Source organism: Oryx dammah, unplaced genomic scaffold (genome assembly GCF_014754425.2).
Source record: "Oryx dammah isolate SB20612 unplaced genomic scaffold, SCBI_Odam_1.1 HiC_scaffold_29, whole genome shotgun sequence".
Classification (NCBI taxonomy): Eukaryota; Metazoa; Chordata; class Mammalia; order Artiodactyla; family Bovidae; genus Oryx; species Oryx dammah.
The window spans coordinates 98,700,355-98,719,931 of NW_024070213.1; the positions used below are offsets into that span (position 1 = coordinate 98,700,355).

The window sequence follows — 19,577 nt, forward strand, 5'->3', positions numbered from 1 at the left end:
GTTCTACTCTTCATTACTATGAGTTCACCTTTTTTTTTGACAAACGGGAGATCATAGGATATTTGTATTTCCGTGTCTGGCTTATTTCATTTAGTCTTTCCTTTATTTGATGAGAATGAATCATCAAAGAAAAGCAAAGTTTAATATTTCTAGTCACTGTTTAGGATATCAGGGAAGTGTGTGTACTATATATTAGAATAGTTTCTGCATAGAATAATATGGAAAAAATACTTTTCCATTTAAAGAAGTAAGCTCCTCATTTCAACCCTCTCCCAGAAATACTGATAGGGAGTTATGACTACTGCTGTGCAGAATGCTCAATACGTTTCTACCCTGACTGCTCCTCCGTCCTAATGTTTAGTTATGCCTGAGTGAATGATTGGATTTTATGAAAGATGAATCCTCATCAGTAGCAAAGTACATGACCCTTGAAGAACATGAGTGTGAACTGCATGGGTCCCACTTATATATGGATATTTTTCAATAGTAAATACTGAGGTACTACAGAGTCTCAGATTGGTTGAATCCCTGGATGCTGAGGAGCCGGGGATAGGGTGGGCTGACTATAAATTATACATGGATGACTGCTGCATTGCTCAAGGGCCAACTGTATATGCAACATCAAATTACAGTTTCAGTGTAATAGCTTTAACATAGAGCTTCATGAAATATGTTTCTCAGAGATACTTGTTTTTTTTTTAATTTTATTGAAGTATAATTGTTTTACTATGTTGTGTTAATTTCCAGTGTGCAGCAAAGTGATTCAGTTACATTCATGTGTTCTTTTTCATGTTTTTTTTCCATTATAGTCTATCCCAGGATATTGAATATAGTTCTCTGTGCTGTAGAGTAGGATCTTGTTTATCCATCCTATGTAAAATAGGTTGCACCTGCTAGTCCCAAACTTCCAGTCCATTCCTTCCCCATCTCCCCTCACCTTTGGCAACCACAACTACTATGTGAGTCTGTTTCTGTTTCTTAGGCATTGTCCATTTGTGTTGTGTTTTAGATTCCAGATATGAGTGATATCATATGGTGTCTGGCTTCCTCTGACTGACTTCACTTGGTGTGATAATCTCTAGGTCTACTCACGTGGTTGTAAATGGCACTGTTGCAGTCTACTTTATGGCTAGTGTGCCATTCCATACATGTATCACATCTTTATCTGTTCATCTGTTGATGGGCATTTAGGTTGTTTCTATAGCTTGGCTATTGTAAATAGTGGTGCAATGAACATTGGGGTGCCTGTATCTTTTCAAATGATAGTTTTCTCATGATATATGTCCAAGAGTGGGATGGTAAAATCATATGGAAAATATATCTTTAGTTTTTTTTGAAGAACCTCCATACTGTTTTCCATAGTAGCTGCACCAATTTACATTCTCTCAGGAATATTTGAGTGTATTAACAGATTTAAGTTTAGTCCTGCCCAAATAGGCCCTAATAAATTGGGCAAAGTCATCTTTACAGATGTTTGTATATAGTTGATCCAAAAGAAATTGTAGCCCTGGTGAAATTACTTTGCAATTGTTAATAGATTTCGAATGTCTTACAAAACTTACAATTAATAAACTCTCAAAAACATATAAAATTATAAAATTAAAAGTTCTGAAAAATGTAAAATATTCAGCTTTGACTTGGAAACAAGCTTGTCTTCATATGCATGGTATTTAAATAATTATTGAAGTCTTTGAGAGATGGTGTCAGAGTCCTCACCAGTGATGTAAACAGCTTCCTGGGAGTGCTATGATAGTATGAAGTGGTGAAGAGGACAGGATTTCAAACTGCACCCACTTGAGTTTTCATTCTGATCTCACCACAGAGTGAAAGTGAAAGTCACTCAGTAGTGTCCGACTCTTTGTGACCCTATGGACTATACAGCCAATGGGATTCTCCAGGCCAGAATACTGGAGTGGGTAGCCTATCCCTTCTGCAGCAGATGTTCCCGACCCAGGAATCGAACCAGGGTCTCCTGCATTGCAGGCAGATTCTTTACCAGCTTAGCCCTCACCATGTACAAGTCACCAAATCTCTCTTTATTTTGGTTTCTTCATCTTCAAAATTAAGATAGATAGATCTTAAATTTTGTTTGTGATCAGTTGGACAAAATGTTTGGTACCCAGTAAATATCAGTAAGGGAAAGTTGTATTCACTGCTGTTCAGAAAGCAGCAGCGTTTGTGCACACATTCAGACGTCCTGCCTGGTGGTACTGATGACCTACCGTATACACTCTATTCAAAGCTGGGCCCTCTATTTGAGACCTGGGTCTCACCCCTTCCTGTCCTCAAGAACATTGCTCTAATGTACCTTTCTTCTGACCTACAATGCCAGTTGCATCTCCTTCTGGATTGTCCCCATAGGTATACAGACAGCCTGGTATTTCTACCATCTTACAAATAAGTCTCCCCCCATTCCAACCTAATTCTTCACCAACCACATTCTCACTTTGTTGTTATTTCTTTGTTTATTTATTTATTTGCTATCCTTTGAAAGACGCCTCTTTAAAAAAAAAAAAGCTATCTGTTTGCACTGTTTCTAATCGCTCAGCCTTCACTCTCAAATCCGCCGCTCCCTGGCCTTTTCCAAACTGCTTCAATAAAAATGCTCTTGTTAATGTCACCAGTGACTTCTATGCTGCTAAATTCAGTTCTCAGTCCTCATCTTACTTGATCTGTTATGAGTATTTGATGTAGTTCATAGTTTGACCTCCTTAAGGGACTTCTGGTTTTTTTTTTTTTTTAACTTGGGTTCCTCCTCTTCCTCCTCCCCTGGCTCTCTCTCAGGCTCCTTTGTGTGTTCTAAATCTTTTTCCAGACCTCTTCAGGTTGGAGCACCACAGGACCCAGTTATTTGTTCTTTTTTCTGTTTGTATTCACTCCTTTGATAGTCTCATCCACTCTTTTGCTTAAAATTCCATTTATGTATCAAAGGCTGTCGTATTTATATATCCAGCCCAAACTACCCTCCTCAGTCCAGATTCGAATATCCTGACCTACTTTCATCACTGGGGTATCTTAAAGACATCTCAGACTGAGGACATTCAAAACTTTACTCCTGATATGACCCCCCAAACCTTCTCTACCCCTCAGTCATTCCCGTATTGATAACTTGATGGCAGTACTGTCCATTCAGTTGCTCAGACCAGAATCCTTGGAATCATCCTTGACTCTGAGCTAACCATCTCTAAGCAGTACACGGCGACAGCCCTTTCTTGCTTGGATTACAGCAGTATCCCCAAATTGGTCTTCCTGTTTCTACTTGTTGTTAAAGCCTGAGTCTGTTCTTACCACAGCAATCAGAAGTGATCTTTTTAAAATTTTTGTTTTTTTTTTTAGGGAAAGAATTTATATTTTTAGAGCAGTTCGTAGCAAAATTGAGAGGAAGGTACAGAGGTTTCCCCAATGCCCCTTACCCCGACACATGCAGGGCCTCCCTCGTTATCAATAATCTCCCACCAGAGTGGTTGGTACATCTGTTACAGCTGATGGACTTCCATTGATACACCTTAATCACCCAGAGCCCATAGTCTATGCTAGGGTTTACTCTTGCTGGTGTATTTTCTGTGAGTTTAGACAAACATATAATTACATATATTCACAATTATAGTATCATATAGAGTACTTTCACTGTGCTAGAAATCTTCTGTGCTCTGTGGGCTTCCCAGGTGGCTGAGTGGTAAAAAGAAAATCTGCCTGCTAACGCAAGAGATAGAGAAGGCACTGGCGACCCACTCCAGTACTCTTGCCTGGAAACTCCCATGGACAGAGGACCCTCGTAGGCTGCAGTCCATGGGGTCGCACAGAGTCGACGTGACTGACGTGACTTAGCAGCAGCAATGCAAGAGACATGAATTCGATCCCTGGGTTGGGGAGATCTCCTGGAGAAGAAAATGGCAACCCACTGCAGTATTTTTGCCTGGAGAATCCCATGGACAGAGGAGCCTGGTGGGCTACAGTCCATAGGGTCGCGCAGAGTCAAACACAGCTGAGCACACATGCATGCATGCTCTGTCTGTGCATGCCTCCCGCTCCAACCCCTGGCAACACTGATCTTTTAACTGTTTGCACAGTTTTGCCCTTTCCGGAATGACAGAGGAGTTGGAATCAAATGGTGTAGAGCCTTTTCATATTGGCTTCTTCACTTTGTAATGTGCCTTTGTTTCCTCTAGGTCATTTTATGGCTTCATGGCTCATTTCTTTTTAGTGCTGAGTAAAAGTCCATTGCCCAGATATACCACAGTTTATTCATCTATTCACCTGCTGAAGGACATTCTGTTTGTTTCCAAGTTTTGGCAGTTTTGAATAAGCTGCTATAAAAATCAGTGAGCAGGTTTTTGTATGGATATATATTTTCAGCTCCTTGGGACAGGACCAAGGAGCATGATTGCTCGATCATATGGTAAGTGTATGTTCAGTTTTGTAAGAAATAACCAGGTTTTTAGTATTATTATTCTATGTCATCTGTCTCCTATACTCAAAATTCTGCAACGAATCCCTCTTGGTTCACAGTAAAAGTCAAAAATCCAGAGGAGTATACAAGACCCTACATGATCTGACTTGTTCTCTTTGACATCATCATCTTCATTGCTCCCTGCTTTAATCTCACATGCATGCACGTGTGCTAAGCTTCAGCCCTGTCCAACTCTTTGCAACCCTATGGACTGTAGCCCACCCGTGGGATTCTCCAGGCAAGAATACTGAAGTGGGTTACCATGCCCTCCTTCAGGGGATCTTCCCAACTTAGGGATAGAACCCAAGTCTCTTGTCTCCTGCGTCGGCAGATGGGTTCTTGACCACTAGCACCACCTGAGAAGCCCTGCTTTCTTCTTGCTCTTCCTTAAATAAAGCAGGTTCCTTAAATCAATGAGATGCATTTCTTTTATAATGGAGGGGGGGGAGGTACACTCTAAACATTGTCAGGGGAGTGACATCCCAAGTAGGTTTTTTCTTTATTCTCCAAGTGTTTGGTAATGATAATATATTACTTTAATAATAAAATATCTTGAAAGATTCAATTGAAAACAACAAAATAGACCTTAGGGACTTAGCAGTATCTTCTCTTTCTCTGAATATAATACTCTCCTACAGACATCTACATGGATAATTCCCTTAGTGCCATCTAATCTTTGAAAAACATTGCCTTCGCAATGAGGCCCCACCAAAATAGCATTCTTTTTGCAGTCATTCATATTGCAGTCTCTGGGGAAAGAGAGGTGGCATTAATAGCTGGTACTGTGGCCTTTTCTCTAGATTCAGAGATGCCTGGGGATTTGACCTCTCTACCTTCCTTTTTGTATCAAGAACTCAAGTAACTGATAGGAGTATACCTAAACTTCACCCAAGAGAATTCTGCTGAAGTTACTAGGTAGCAGAGCAATCACCAGGATGCATTTTATTGTTGAGACTGTTACTGGTGGGAGTAGCTATAATGGAGAATGAGTGGCAGCTCATGGCATGTCCCTGAAGGGGCTACTCAACTAGCGAGATATAAGCCTGAGAAGTGGTCCTGCCCACCCAGCATTGTGGATCATTGCCACATGCTCCAGGGATATAGTGATGTGTGGACATTAGAGATGGTTCAGGAGTCAGTTATGAGTTCTACCCTGCTGTGCGTGCTGTTTGTCACCGCTCCTGTTTCCCTTCTCAAAGCTCAGTAGTACACTTGGTGCTGGGTGAAGCCTCCAAAGCCTCATGAGTGTAACTGTCACCTGGAACCTAAGACCCTGCTGCTAGTAGAGAACAGTAGGCCTTATAATTCCAGTCCCTGTACTGAGATCTAATTTTTCTCTTTTCATGGTGCACTTTTAACATACTATATAATCTGGGTATTTATCAGTTTTCTTGGTCATGCTGTGCCTTCTCTCACTAGAAGCTAAGCTTCCTGAGGGCAGGGATTTTTGCTTTTTTTTAAACTAATGTATCCACAGCATCTAGAACAGTGCCCAGCACACAGTAGCGCTAGGTGCTTAATAAATATTTGCTGAATGAATGAATGAGTGAACAAATCTTTGTGTAGTGTTTCTTCACTGTCAGGCATAAGACAAGGTAAAGAGAAATCAATAGAATTTTTGCCCTAATATTTCTTTTTTTTTTTTCATTCAGTCTTACTGAGATATAATTGACATATACCCTATATAAGTTGTACGGCGTAGTAATTTGACTTACATCATGCAGTGATGACCATATTAAGATTAGTGAACATCTGTCATCTCATATAGTTACAAAAGTAAAGAAGCAGAGATTTTTTTCCTTGTGATAAGAACTCTTGGGATTTACTCTCAGACAACTTTCAAATATAACATAGAGCAGTGCTAACTATATTTATCATGTTATACACTACATCCCTAGTAGTTATTTATCTTTCGACTGAAAGTTTGTACCTTTTGATCACCTTTATTGAATTCCCCCTCCCTCATCCCTGTGCCTTTATATTCCTTACAGCCTAGAATATGAATAAGGTTATTAGGGATTGGCCCTTTATAGAGATCCTTAGGGAGGATTCCAAAGTCAGATCATGAAAGAGGGTGTTGGAGAAATCTATTTCAAGGGAGGGTTAGATTTTAGCGATGACAGTATGAGAGACACTTTGAGTTTAAGCATTGTATTTACATACATGAAGGGAAACTCTTAGGGGAGATGTTATGTGTTGGGATTGTCCAAAAAGCAGAATCCCCAAACAAATCATTTACACCAGCGGTTCCCACCCTTTTGGGCACCAAGGCCCAGTTTCATGGAAGACAATTTTTCCACAGGCCAGGGTAGAGATGGGGATAGTTTGGGGATGATTCAAGCATATTACATGGATTGTGCATGCTATTTCTGTTATTTATTACTCAGCTTCACTTCAGATCATCAGGCACTAGATCCCAGAGGTTAGGGACCCCTGATGTACACAATTTAGTCTTTATTTTTGGCCCAAGGGAGAAGAGCAGGATCCCACCAAGCCCAAGTAGCCTTAAACAAAATTAAGCAGGATTGCTTAACATTCATAGATTACAATGGTAAAACAATGAAGGGATTTTAGTTTTGTTCACACTCCATTATTATCTATGTAGGTAGTATTGTAGTCTTAGAAATTTCAGTAAATGGTCATTGTAACTTGGCCCAGTATAATACCTATTAAGGGGGCAGATATTAATTGAAAATAATAATCCAGTTCCATTTGATACATGGCTGGTTACATAATAAGTAGGAAAGATTTCTAGCCATGTGCAGATGGGCCTTTGTGTAATTTTAAGATTCCGTAGATGAATGTTAACTCATAAAAGAATTCTCACATTTTAAAATATCATCACATCTCCACGCCTATGCTCCTGTTGTTTATTTTTCCTGGAATGCTCATCCCTTCCCTGTCAACTCTTGCAAATTCCTCCTCTGTCCACCAGAATCCAGTTGGAGTCCCATTTTCTCTGAGGCTTTTCTTGGCACTGCCTTTCTGCCACAAGTTCTCTCCCTTAAGATTAATTGATTAATTGCTTCCTCCTCTGGGTTCCCAAAACATTTATCACAGGGTGTGGATATTACTTATTTCCCTGAATCTGCATTTCAGAGGAGTCTTATCACCTTTGTTTTTCTGGCTGGCTCAGTCCCTGTCTCGTACAAGTTCAATAAATAGGTACCAAATTTGAAGCGTTAGACTCTTTTTTAACCTTGATCACTGATTCATCTAGCAAATATTTAGCAAGAGCTTTTTATATTCCAGGTGCTGTTATGTCTTGTAAAGATACTGAGGAGGAAAAAAATAGATGCCCCAATTTTTGGAAATATAAAACATAGGGTGATAAGAAAAAGTAAGCCATGCATAAAAGTAACTATTTAACATGGTTGAAAGAGTTATTTGGAAAGAGAGGTAGCGTGTGTGTGTGTGTGTGTGTGTGTGTGTGTGTGTGTGATTACTTCATGCTGGTATTCAAAAATGTCTTCTCATTGACTAAAAAAATATTTTTCCTTGTTAAATCGCTAAAAAGCTGATAGAAAACAATGATTCTTTTGATATCCCACAAATTAGATTAAATTCTCTCCTAAATATCTCTCCCTCACTTTAACTGGGTGTTCCAGTAGGTTATTGGGTTAAAGCAATGCTCAGAGTTTTGCTGTTACTTGCTATACAATCTACATTTAAAGTAGAGAAAAAATTTTTTGGTGCCTTAAGGTACAAATTTTATGCATTCCCTAGTTTTTAGAAAATAGCTTAAGTGATAGATTCTTTTCATGTTGCTACAAGTTCATTTCTAATTGCCATTGGGGAATTGCCCATAGAAAGCTTTTGACAAAAGTTAACGATACTGTCATTGAAATGAAAAATCCAAACCATATTTTAACTGAGAATTTTAAGAAATTTGGTTAGCATAGTTTGTGTGTAAGGCATTTAATTGTATTTAAGCCAATAGTATTAAAAGAAAAAAAAAAAAACCCACAAGATCAATTCTTTTTTCCACATTAAGGCAGAAAATGTTAGTTGTTAATAGTTTGAGTGACTATGGATATTTATTGACGGTCACCAGCATTTTTTTCTCTTTTCATTTAGACTTGGATTATCACTTGCATTTATCTTCAACTGCTCCTATTTAATCCTCTCGTCCACACTCAAGGGATCTGCCGGAACCGTGTGACTGATGATGTGAAAGACGTAACAAAATTGGTAAGGAATGCTTTCAATTGCTCTGACTCTTGGACTTTTTGAAAAAGATTTCCTTTTTTTCTTGCCCCAGATTAGTGTCTTTCAGCGATCAGGAGAGAAGTCACTGAGTTATCCTGAAGGGTTTGTAGAGAGCAGGTCAGGAGATACCTGCGGTCACGGAGCATCTTGTTGGTCAAGCTGGCCGCCGCGCCTCGCTTGAGGGACTTTGTTTCCTTGCTGGCCTCCTCTTCTCCTTTGCAGGCAGTGAAGGACACTGGCGAGGCTCTGTCTGCTGGTGTGTGAGCACTAGCTTGCTCTCCATTATCTCGTAGGCAAGCTTCATTTTCCCTCCACACGTCTTCCTGCTCTTCTCTAAGGAGCCTAACAAAAGGAGGTCTGAGCTGCTCATTCTCCGGTTTCCAACCTCTCTAAGACCCCGTTACACGCGGGTGGGTGTTTGCCCCCTCAGTAAACACAGCTGGAGTCGTTTGTTGCCCAAACGTTGACCAGACACATCTCCCACATCCATCCCCTCAGCAAAAGCCGCTTTTCATTAGTGCACCTTCGTCCAGGCCAGCCTCAGGCCAGCTCCTCTCAAGATGCAGACCGCGGAGAGGGGGCGTGACAGCCTCTGAAATGGATTCCTCCCGACCCTCAGCATCTAGCAGCCGTTGTACGTGTTCATTGGAGCTACGTTGTGTGCTTTTGAAATGAACACACTTTGAAAAGCCGTGTTGTAAGTTCCTGATTTAAACGAGCCCAGTGGCACTCAGTTATTTGAATATTGTTTCAAGAGCAGAGTGATGTGAGAATAGGACCGAAGTGAGGGTTGTAGGATGTAAAAAAGAAAGGAAAGTATATTTGTTGAGATATGTATCTTTCCTACTTTGATATGCATTTCCTGGTGTATATGTTGTTATTTTGGGTTCATAGCCAAGCTTCAAAACAGAAGTTTAATGCTACGATCTGAGTCTTGCTTAGCTTAGTCTCAGTGTAGAATTAAGAATATACGCATACATGCACACACACACACACCCCATGCAGATTTCTTTGGATACCTACAAAGTCCAGGCTTAAAAATATTCTCTGGTGCAGTATCTGAAGGCGTATCAACATGTTTTATTTGAGGGGATGGTGATCCTAGCACTGTAACATTTGCCTCCTATATGCCCAGCTGGGTTTAAGGATGGGCTGGGAAAGTACTTTTTTCAAAACATAGGTCATGATCCTTTTCCTCAAATTGCTCATTAGTTTGTGAGCCAAGGAACTATACTAAGAAGAAAACATTTATATTCAAAATTTGGTATGGGTCAAAGACCCTCATGAAATGTTTGTTCGATGAATGAAGTACGGATGTGCCTCACTGTGCAGCAACTAAATTATCTGTGGTGTTCATGAAAGTCACAGGTGTCTGGGCCTCACTGTTTAAACAGGTCTGAGAGCTAGGCATCTACATTTTGAAGATATTCCGTAAAGGAGATTTAAGAACCATTGTTTTAGATGGTTTATGCTGTCAAAGTTTAGAGACCAAAATATTGTGACCTTACTTTAACCTCATTTCTTATTATGGCCAGTTTTATCTACGTTGTATCAGTTCAGTTCAGTTGCTCAGTCATGTCTGACTCTTTGCAATCCCCTGGACTGCAGTACTCCAGGCCTCCCAGTCCGTCACCAACTCCTGGAGCTTGCTCAAACTCATGTCCATAGTTGGTGATATCATCCAAATATCTCATCCTCTCTTGTTCCCTTCTCCTCCTGCATTCAATCTTTATCAGCATCAGGGTCTTTTCTAAGGAGTCAGTTCTCTGCATCAGGTGGCCAAAGTGTTGGAGTTTCAGTTTCACCATCAGTCCTTCCAATGAATATTCAGGACTGATTTTCTTTAGGATGGACTGGTTTGATCGCCTTGCAGTCCAAGAGACTCTCAAGAGTCCTCTCCAACACCACAGTTCAAAAGCATCAGTTCTTTTTCTTTGACACTCAGCTTTCTTTATAGTCCAACTCTCACATACATACATGACTACTGGAAAAACCATAGCTTTTTCTATGTTGTATGGGTTTACATATATGTTAGATTAATATGTCTCCAAAATAGACTTAAAGTAGGTCACAGCTGGAAAATTAACGACTCTTAATGGGGCTATTTGTGGAACATGGAGCTACAATGAGCAGAGATCAGAATTTGTCCTAGGCATCCAATTTCAAATATGTGGGCAAGGAATCACAGATGGAAGGTGATGGTATATCTGACCACAGGCTAAGCATGTCCAAAATTAAAATGGCATTTAAGAAAAATTACTTGTAGTCAGTATTTTTTGCTGTTTGAAGAATGTTACTTAATAAGCACCACTTCCTGTGAAATGTCAAACCGATATTTTCAAGTGGCATAAGTAGGTATTGTAAGCACCTTCCAAGATTTTCTGTTCTTGTCTTTAACCATCTGCTTATTTTCAGTCTGTTACATATCAGTTGAAAAATGCAAGAAACTTTGAGAAAGAAATGCCTGGAAAGAGATACTTATTAACAGTAAAATATTAATATATTTCCTTTCCCCAGGGGGCAAATGTAAAACCATTAAGCTGAAAAAAAGTCTTTTTTTCTCCCTTCCAGCAACTGACTCAGAGGGGAATTTTTTAATTTCAAGAGTCGATCTAAATGAAATTAGTGTGTTTACTCAAGATTATTGGGGGAAAAGTCAAGTTAATAACAAAAAAGGATTTAGAAGATCACTTCTGATTGAATAAAGACCTACTTAATGCACAGCCAGTATTTCATAGAGTAGGAAATTGAAAGATATAAAATAATCCCTGGTCTCAGAGTGTTTATAATCTAGTTTGGGGCTAAGCCATCTCTATGAATATATGAAAGCAGATCACTAATACACAATAACCACATGAAAATGGGTGCTATTTAAAATATTTTCTGGTAAAGTATGGGATCCGACTTATACTAATTTTTTGGTTAGAATGGATTTTAGCATCTGACAGACATGCTCTTTGGCCTTAGATAAGAAACTATCTTTCTAAAGCTCAGTTCTTCCCAATTTTGTGGTGTAGATGGAATAAGAGAATGTGTGTGTGTGTATATATGTGTGTATATATATATACACACACACACATATATATATATATAACCACAGATATTGTCACATAATCTCTCTGTGCCTCAGTTTCCTCATCATTATAATAGATTAATAGTACAACAGGGGTTAGCAGTGCCAACCTTCTGGCAGTGGAAAATCGTCTCACAGCCTGTAGTTGGCCCTCTGCACATAAGGTTCCTCCCTAGCTGTGGTTTTTGCATCCACGGATTCAACAAAGGTGGATTGTGTAGTAGTGTAATACTATTGAAAAAAAATAGGAGTATGAGTAGATTCACGAAATTCAAGGATCTGCTGTTGTTCAAGGATCTACTGTACTTAACCTCACAGAGTGATTTTAAAGATTAAATAAATTAAAAGGACAGTGCTAGGAACATAGCAAGTGCTTGCTAAATATTATGTTAGTAATGGTAGTATAGGGCCCCCTTGGTGGCTCAGTGGTAAAGAATCTCTCAACGCAAGAGACCCGGATTTGATTCCTGGGTTGGGAAGATCCCCTGGAGGAGAAAATGGCAACTCACTCTAGTATTCTCACCTGGATAATCCTATGGACGGAGGAGCCTGGTGAGCTACAGTCCAGGGTCACAAAGAGTTGGACACACTTAGCAACGGAGGATAGAATGGTAGTGTGATGGTTGTGATATTTGTGGGGTCATAGGATACTAGAGCTGAATTTAGAGAATGCAGAATTTCATAAATAGGAAAACTGAGATCCATGAGTGGTGAGGTCCAGCTCCTGGTCCCAGACCTGTGCTGTCTTCTAGGACAGTGGTTTTCAGGCTGGCTTAAGAGACTACCCAGCAGCTCTGCTTTTATTTGTGTTTCTGGGTTTCTAAATAAGACTTGGGTGGAACAAAGAATTGAGCTTCTGGAAAAAAATGTTTGCAAATCACGTCTCTAAACCGGTGTTTCGTGGAATATTACTTGAGAACCATCCAGTTACAATCTCTGAGGGTCCTTATGAAAAGTTTAGCCATCAGGGCCCTGCCTCAGAAATACTGGATTGCAGCTCATGGAGATGAGATGTAGGAAACTTAATGTGTTGGATTGGCGTCCCAGGCGATAGTCATTTGCATAGGTCAGGACTGCTGAGGTCATAATATTATACTTACAATATGGGGCTGTTTCCATATTTGAAAAGAAGTGGCGTTCCCATCCTTAGCCTAAAACTCATTGATTTCACTAATTCAAACAGGGACATGAGTGACTTTTCAGTTTTGTGGCTACAGATAACCACAGCCTCTCTCTGGAGAACAGTGGAGCAAAAAAGCATCTTGAAGTAGGTCAGGCTTACTGGGGTGTTTGATATCAGCTCTGCTGTTATCCAGCTGTGTGACTTTGGACAAGTAAATCTCTGAACCTTTCTGGGATTCAACTTTTGGTTTTGAAAATGAGGAATTAGGACGTAATCAGTAGTTCTTAATCTAGAATTCATAAACCTTCAAACTCTTTCCAATGAAATTCCAAATTATGCTTGCTGTGTGCCTTATGTGTTTCTGGTGGTGGTTTATTCGCTAAGTTGTGTTCAACTCTTGCCATCCCATGGACTGTGCCCGCCAGGCTCCTCTGTCCATGGGATTATCCAGGCAAGAATACTGGAGTGGGTTGTCATTTCCTTCTCCAGGGGATCTTCCCAGCCCAGGAATTGAACCCGGGTCTCCTGCATGGCTGCTGCTGCTAAGTCGCTTCAGTCGTGTCCGACTCTGTGCGACCCCATAGACGGCAGCCCACCAGGCTCCCCCATCCCTGGGATTCTCCAGGCAAGAACACTGGAGTGGGTTGCCATTGCCTTCTCCAACTCCTGCATTGCAGGCAGATGCTTTACCAACTGAGCTATAAGCGAAGCCCTATGTGTGTTTCTAAGAACATGTACAACTTTTCATCTGCTTCCCAGAGAAGTAGGTAACCCTCCCCCAAAAAAGATAAGAACTAGCAAATTGGATAACTAGGGAGGCCCGTTTTAGCCCTGAGATTCTCTTATTCCATAGTCTTACTTCTTCAGATTGTACATGTTGGAATAAAATCCAGTTATGCCTTGACTAAAGGAGGTTATATCAGATTAGATTTACTTGCTTTTCGGGCATAACGTTTGTACATTTTATCTGAGAAAAAGAAAGTGGGTTGAGAATACCTTTTTACTCTTTGCTCATCGTAATTTATTCAACTAAAATCATTCCTTTGCCAATGCTGCCAGTTCTGCCTTTGCTGTAGGTGGCAACTTGCACTCTGCCCACAAATCTTAAGTTTGTTTGCTTGGGGTGACTCCCATGTCACAGAAGCGCATGGTTTGTGACTTTATTGTCATTTTCTTTTTAATTTCTTCTTGGACGTTTTGTACTACACCTATAGTCCCCATGGTTTCCATTTGAAATCCTTCTGGCATGTTTGCTCAGCATAATAGTTCATCTATTTACAGAACATCTTGCTTTGTTTCTAAAAAATGTTGCAAGACTTGTGTTAAATGGCAAACTCAGACCTACCTAAAGAAAGGGTATTTGGGAAGGGGGTGAATCAAACTTTAAAAACTTGTATCTTTGGGGTGGTTCAACTGCAGCTCTTAGTGACTGTGTTGATAAGAAAGGAATCCAAACACTGATATAGATCAAATTAGTTTTTCCTTCTGTTCTTTCTACTGTTTCCTTCATTTTTGATAATTTTTCTTCATCTGGGGGCGTTTAATTGAATGTGACTTTGCTGCTTTTTGAAAACATTTTTATCTTTATCTGTTGGGTAATTATTTGTCTTCCTTAAAATGTTTAAGGCAGGTTTCTGTTCTATCCCCCATCTTGTAAAAGTGGAAATCACTGTCTTTTCAAGGTCAGTCTATAGATCAGTAGGGTAAAGTCAGAAATTTGTGGCTTTCCTGGTCTTGCAGTAGGCAATTATTTTAAACAGATGAATACATGACTCTTACAGTTTGGCATAATAGGAGATTATAAAAATATTCTTAGATAACAAATTTCGCACTTCGAGTGGACAGTTTTGAATAGTGCTGAATTTTTATTCTCTTCAAATACAATGTTCTTTGGATAGAATTACCACTGCATTAAAATGGAGGATTGGAGTCTCTGAGTCTTCCCATTTCTAAGTATATCTTCTCTTTAAAAGCAGAGGCCCCCCATAGTTTTGTTTGACAATTGAAGAACAATGGTTTGATAGCTGGATAGTTTTTAAAGTTGATTTTTCATTAGTTTGCAATATTTAGCATTTTACTTTCTGCTCCTGCAGTCAGTAGATTTTTTTCCCCTCTATTTAAAGCTAAATTTTGGACTTAAACAGTATTCAAAGGACAGAGTATATTAGAAATAATATTTGTAAAAACTGACTAGCTATGTTGCCAAGCATGTCAATCTTATCATAAAGAAAATGTTGTTCTTTGTAAGATAAACCACTTAGGTACAGTATCTCTTGCTCCTTGACTTTTTTACAGCAGATATTATTGTGTGAACATCCAAGCACCACGCAAAGCACTGTCTGTGGATTCTGTTTTATTCATTGCAACCCTAGGAGGTAATGATTTTGTCCACCTGTGTATTCTTTACTGTCTGGGTCAAAGGGAAGCCTGACTAATGCACCAGTGTATTGATTAGGCAGCTGAAGCCTAGTGATGGTTAGTAACCTGATGATTCTCACCTGGAAACTGGGAGATGACTAGAGGTATGAACCCATAACTGCTTATCTCTGGAACATAAGAACCCAGTTCATAATTTATGATGTCTTAACATGTCAGTATCAACTGCAGTTTAAGAACAATCATTCTATCCTCTTGAATTGTATTTCCTAGGTAGAAGTCTCCTTATTTTATGATTAGGAAATTATAGATTAGTACTACTTAACAGGAGTCATCATCATAAGGTGTGTTCATGAAGCAGACCAACATTTTTAAATTAATTTTTATTGGAGTGTCATTGCTGTACATGTTGAGTTAGTTTCTGCTGTATAGCAAAGTGAATCAGTTATACATATATCCCCTCTTTTTTAGATTTCCTTTTTTAGATTTAGGTCACCACAGAGCATTTAGTAGAGTTCCCTGTGTTAGATGGTAGAGACCAAATGCTTTTAATCTCTTTTATTTGAAGGAGACAAGGATCATCTAAACTTATTTAGGTATTCTTCACTGAGAAAAGATGACCCAGAAAGTCTTGTGAGTTGTCATGTTAATTTCTTCTAAATCAATGATTGAGTTATTATTTAAAAAACAAAAAAGCAATTGACCTGGTGAGATTTTTAGTCAGTATTAACAAGAAATGGCTTATAAGGGGAAATTAAAAGGCAAAAAGCCTTGTTCTGTGTTATTTCTGAAGAATAAACCACCAGTGTTACACTAAGCTGTGGCATGGGAGTAAACTGGGATATTACTGGGATATTTTAAGTACAAGCATAGAAGGCTTCTTTTGCTCTAAGAATCAGCAGTGATTCTTAAACTTCTCTGTGTCACAGAGACTTTGAGAACTGGACTCTTTGCTCAGAAAGGTCAACTATGTGCGCACTGTTTTATGTAGGCTCAAGGGAATCATGAGTGTACTGTCATTGCGTTTGATCCTTATCAAGATCTTGACAGAAACAACTGAGACAAGTATCTCACCGAGGATGTCCAGAAAGCCACTGATTTCACAAGACTGAGAGACCTCAATGATGTTTGGATCTTGAGATCAGTGATCTAGAGAGGGAGTTAAATGTTCTGACTTTGAGTTCTTTTTCTCCCAAGTCCAAATACCTACAGGGCATGGTAAGCAGCCAATGACTGGCTTGCAAAGACTTTCTTGGCCAAGTTTCCAGTATTTCCACATGCTATTATAGCCATGGTAACTTATCCACATCCAAGGTAAGAGAAACCCAAGTAAGACAGTAGGTGTTGCAAGAGGGCATCAGAGGGCAGACACATTGAAACCATAACCACAGAAAACTAGTCAATCTGATCACACAGACCACAGCCCTGTCTAACTCAGTGAAACTAAGCCATGCCCTGTGGGGCCACACAAGACGGGCGGGTCATGGTGGACAGGTCTGACAGAATGTGGTCCACTGGAGAAGGGAATGGCAAACCACTTCAGTATTCTTGCCTTGAGATTCCCATGAACAGTATGAAAAGCCTAAATGATAGGATACTGAAAGAGGAACTCCCCAGGTCAGTAAGTACCCAATATGCTACTGGAGATCAGTGGAGAAATAACTCTGAAAGAATGAAGGGATGCAGACACAGCAAAAACAATACCCAGCTGTGGATGTGACTGGTGATAGAAGCAAGGTCTGATGCTGTAAAGAGCAATATTGCATAGGAACCTGGAATGTTAGGTCCATGAATCAAGGTAAATTGGAAGTGGTCAAACAGGAGATGGCAAGAGTGAAAGTTGACATTCTAGGAATCAGTGAACTAAAATGGACTGGAATGGGTGAATTTAACTCAGATGACCATTATATCTAACACTGCGGGCAGGAATCCCTTAGAAGAAATGAAGTAGCCATCATGGTCAACAGAAGAGTCCAAAATGCAGTACTTGGATGCAATCTCAAAAACAACAGAATGATCTCTGTTCGTTTCCAAGGCAAACCATTCAGTATCACAGTAATCCAAATCTATGCCCCAACCAGTAATGCTGAAGAAGCTGAAGTTGAACGGTTCTATGAAGACCTATAAGACCTTGTAGAACTAACACCCAAAAAAGATGTCCTTTTCATCATAGGGGACTGGAATGCAAAAGTAGGAAGTCAAGAAACACCTGAAGTAACAAGGCAAATTTGGCCTTGGAATGCAGAATGAAGCAGGGCAAAGGCTAATAGAGTTTTGCCAAGAGAACACACTGGTCATAGCAAACACCCTCTTCCAACAACACAAGAGAAGACTCTACACATGGACATCACCAGATGGTCAACACCGAAATCAGATTGATTATATTCTCTGCAGCCAAAGATGGAGAAGCTGTATACAGTCAGCAAAAACAAGACTGGGAGCTGACTGTGGCTCAGATCATGAACTCCTTATTGCCAAATTCAGACTCAAATTGAAGAAAGTAGGGAAAACCACTAGACCATTCAGGTATGACCTAAATCAAATCCCTTATGATTATACAGTGGAAGTGAGAAATAGATTTAAGGGACTATATCTGATAGAGTACCTTTTGAACTATGGACTGAGGTTTGTGACATTGTACAGGAGACAAGTCAAGACCATCCCCATGGAAAAGAAATGCAAAAAAGCAAAATGGCTGTCTGGGGAGGCCTTACAAATAGCTGTGAAAAGAAGAGAGGTGAAAAGCAAAGGAGAAAAGGAAAGATATAAGCATCTGAATGCAGAGTTCCAAAGAATAGCAAGAAGAGATAAGTAAGCCTTTCTCAGTGATCAATGCAAAGAAATAGAGGAAAACAACAGAATGGGGAAGACTAGAGATCTCTTCAAGAAAATTAGAAATACCAAGGGAACATTTCTTGCAAAGATGGGCTTGATAAAGGACAGAAATGGTATGGACCTAACAGAAGCAGAAGATATTAAGAAGAGGTGGCAAGAATACACAGAAGAACTGTACAAAAAAGATCTTCATGACCAAGATAATCATGATGGTGTGGTCACTCACCTAGAGCCAGACATCCTGGAATATAAAGTCAAGTGGGCCTTAAAAAGCATCACTATGAACAAAGCTAGTGAAGGTGATGGACTTCCAGTTGAGCTATTTCAAATCCTGAAAGTTGATGCTGTGAAAGTGTTGCACTCAATATGCCAGCAAATTTGGAAAACTCAGCAGTGGCCACAGGACTGGAAAAGGTCAGTCTTCATTCCAATTCCAAAGAAAGGCAATGCCAAAGAATGCTCAAACTACTGCACAATTGCACTCATCTCGCATGCTAGTAAAGTAATGCTCAAAATTCTCCAAGCCAGGCTTCAGCAATACTCGAACTGTGAACTTCCAGATGTTCAAGCTGGTTTTAGAAAAGGCAGACGAACCAGAGATCAAATTGCCAACATCTGCTGGATCATGGAAAAAGCAAGAGAGTTCCAGAAAAACATCTATTTCTGGTTTATTGACTATGCCAAAGCCTTTGACTGTGTGGATCACAATCAACTGTGGAAAATTCTGAGACAGATGAGAATACCAGACCACCTGACCTGCTTCTTGAGAAACCTTTATGCAGGTCAGGAAGCAACAGTTAGAATTGGACATGGAACAACAGATTGGTTCCAAATAGGAAAAGGAGTATGTCAAGGCTGTATATTGTCACCCTGCTTATTTAACTTCTATGCAGCATGAGAAAGGCTGGGCTGGAGGAAGCACAACCTGGAATCAAGATTGCAGGGAGAAATATCAATAACTTCAGATATGCAGATGACACCACCCTTATGGCAGAAAGTGAAGAGGAACTAAAAAGCCTCTTGATGAAAGTAAAAGAGGAGAGTAAGAGTTGGCTTAAAGCTCAACATTCAGAAAACGAAGATCATGGCATCTGGTTCCATCACTTCATGGGAAACAGATGAGGAAAGAGTGGAAACAGTATCAGATTTTATTTTTGGGGGGGCTCCAAAATCACTACAGATGGTGACTGCAGCCATGAAATTAAAAGACACTTACTTCTTGGAAGGAAAGTTATGACCAACCTAGATAGCATATTCAAAAGCAGAGACATTACTTTGCCAACTAAGGTCCATCTAGTCAAGGCTATGGTTTTTCCTGTGGTCATGTATGGATGTGAGAGTTGGACTGTGAAGAAATCTGAGCACCAAAGAATTGATGCTTTTGAACTGTGGTGTTGGAGAAGACTCTTGAGAGTCCCTTGGACTGCAAGGAGATCCAACCAGTCCATTCTAAAGGAGATCAGTCCTGTGTGTTCATTGGAAGGACTGATGTTGAAGCTGAAACTCCAGTA

General features: G+C 39.8%; 1 protein-coding gene across 5 annotated transcripts in view; it reads left to right on the forward strand.

Moving 5' to 3' along the window:
* Positions 1-19,577, forward strand: part of KITLG (KIT ligand) — a 128,262-nt gene that overhangs the window by 31,880 nt on the left and 76,805 nt on the right. For all 5 annotated transcript variants that reach the window (XM_040234446.1, XM_040234448.1, XM_040234447.1 and 2 more), the window contains exon 2: positions 8,528-8,641. In XM_040234446.1, the coding sequence (XP_040090380.1) occupies positions 8,528-8,641 (114 nt within the window). The remainder of the gene's footprint in view (positions 1-8,527; positions 8,642-19,577) is intronic.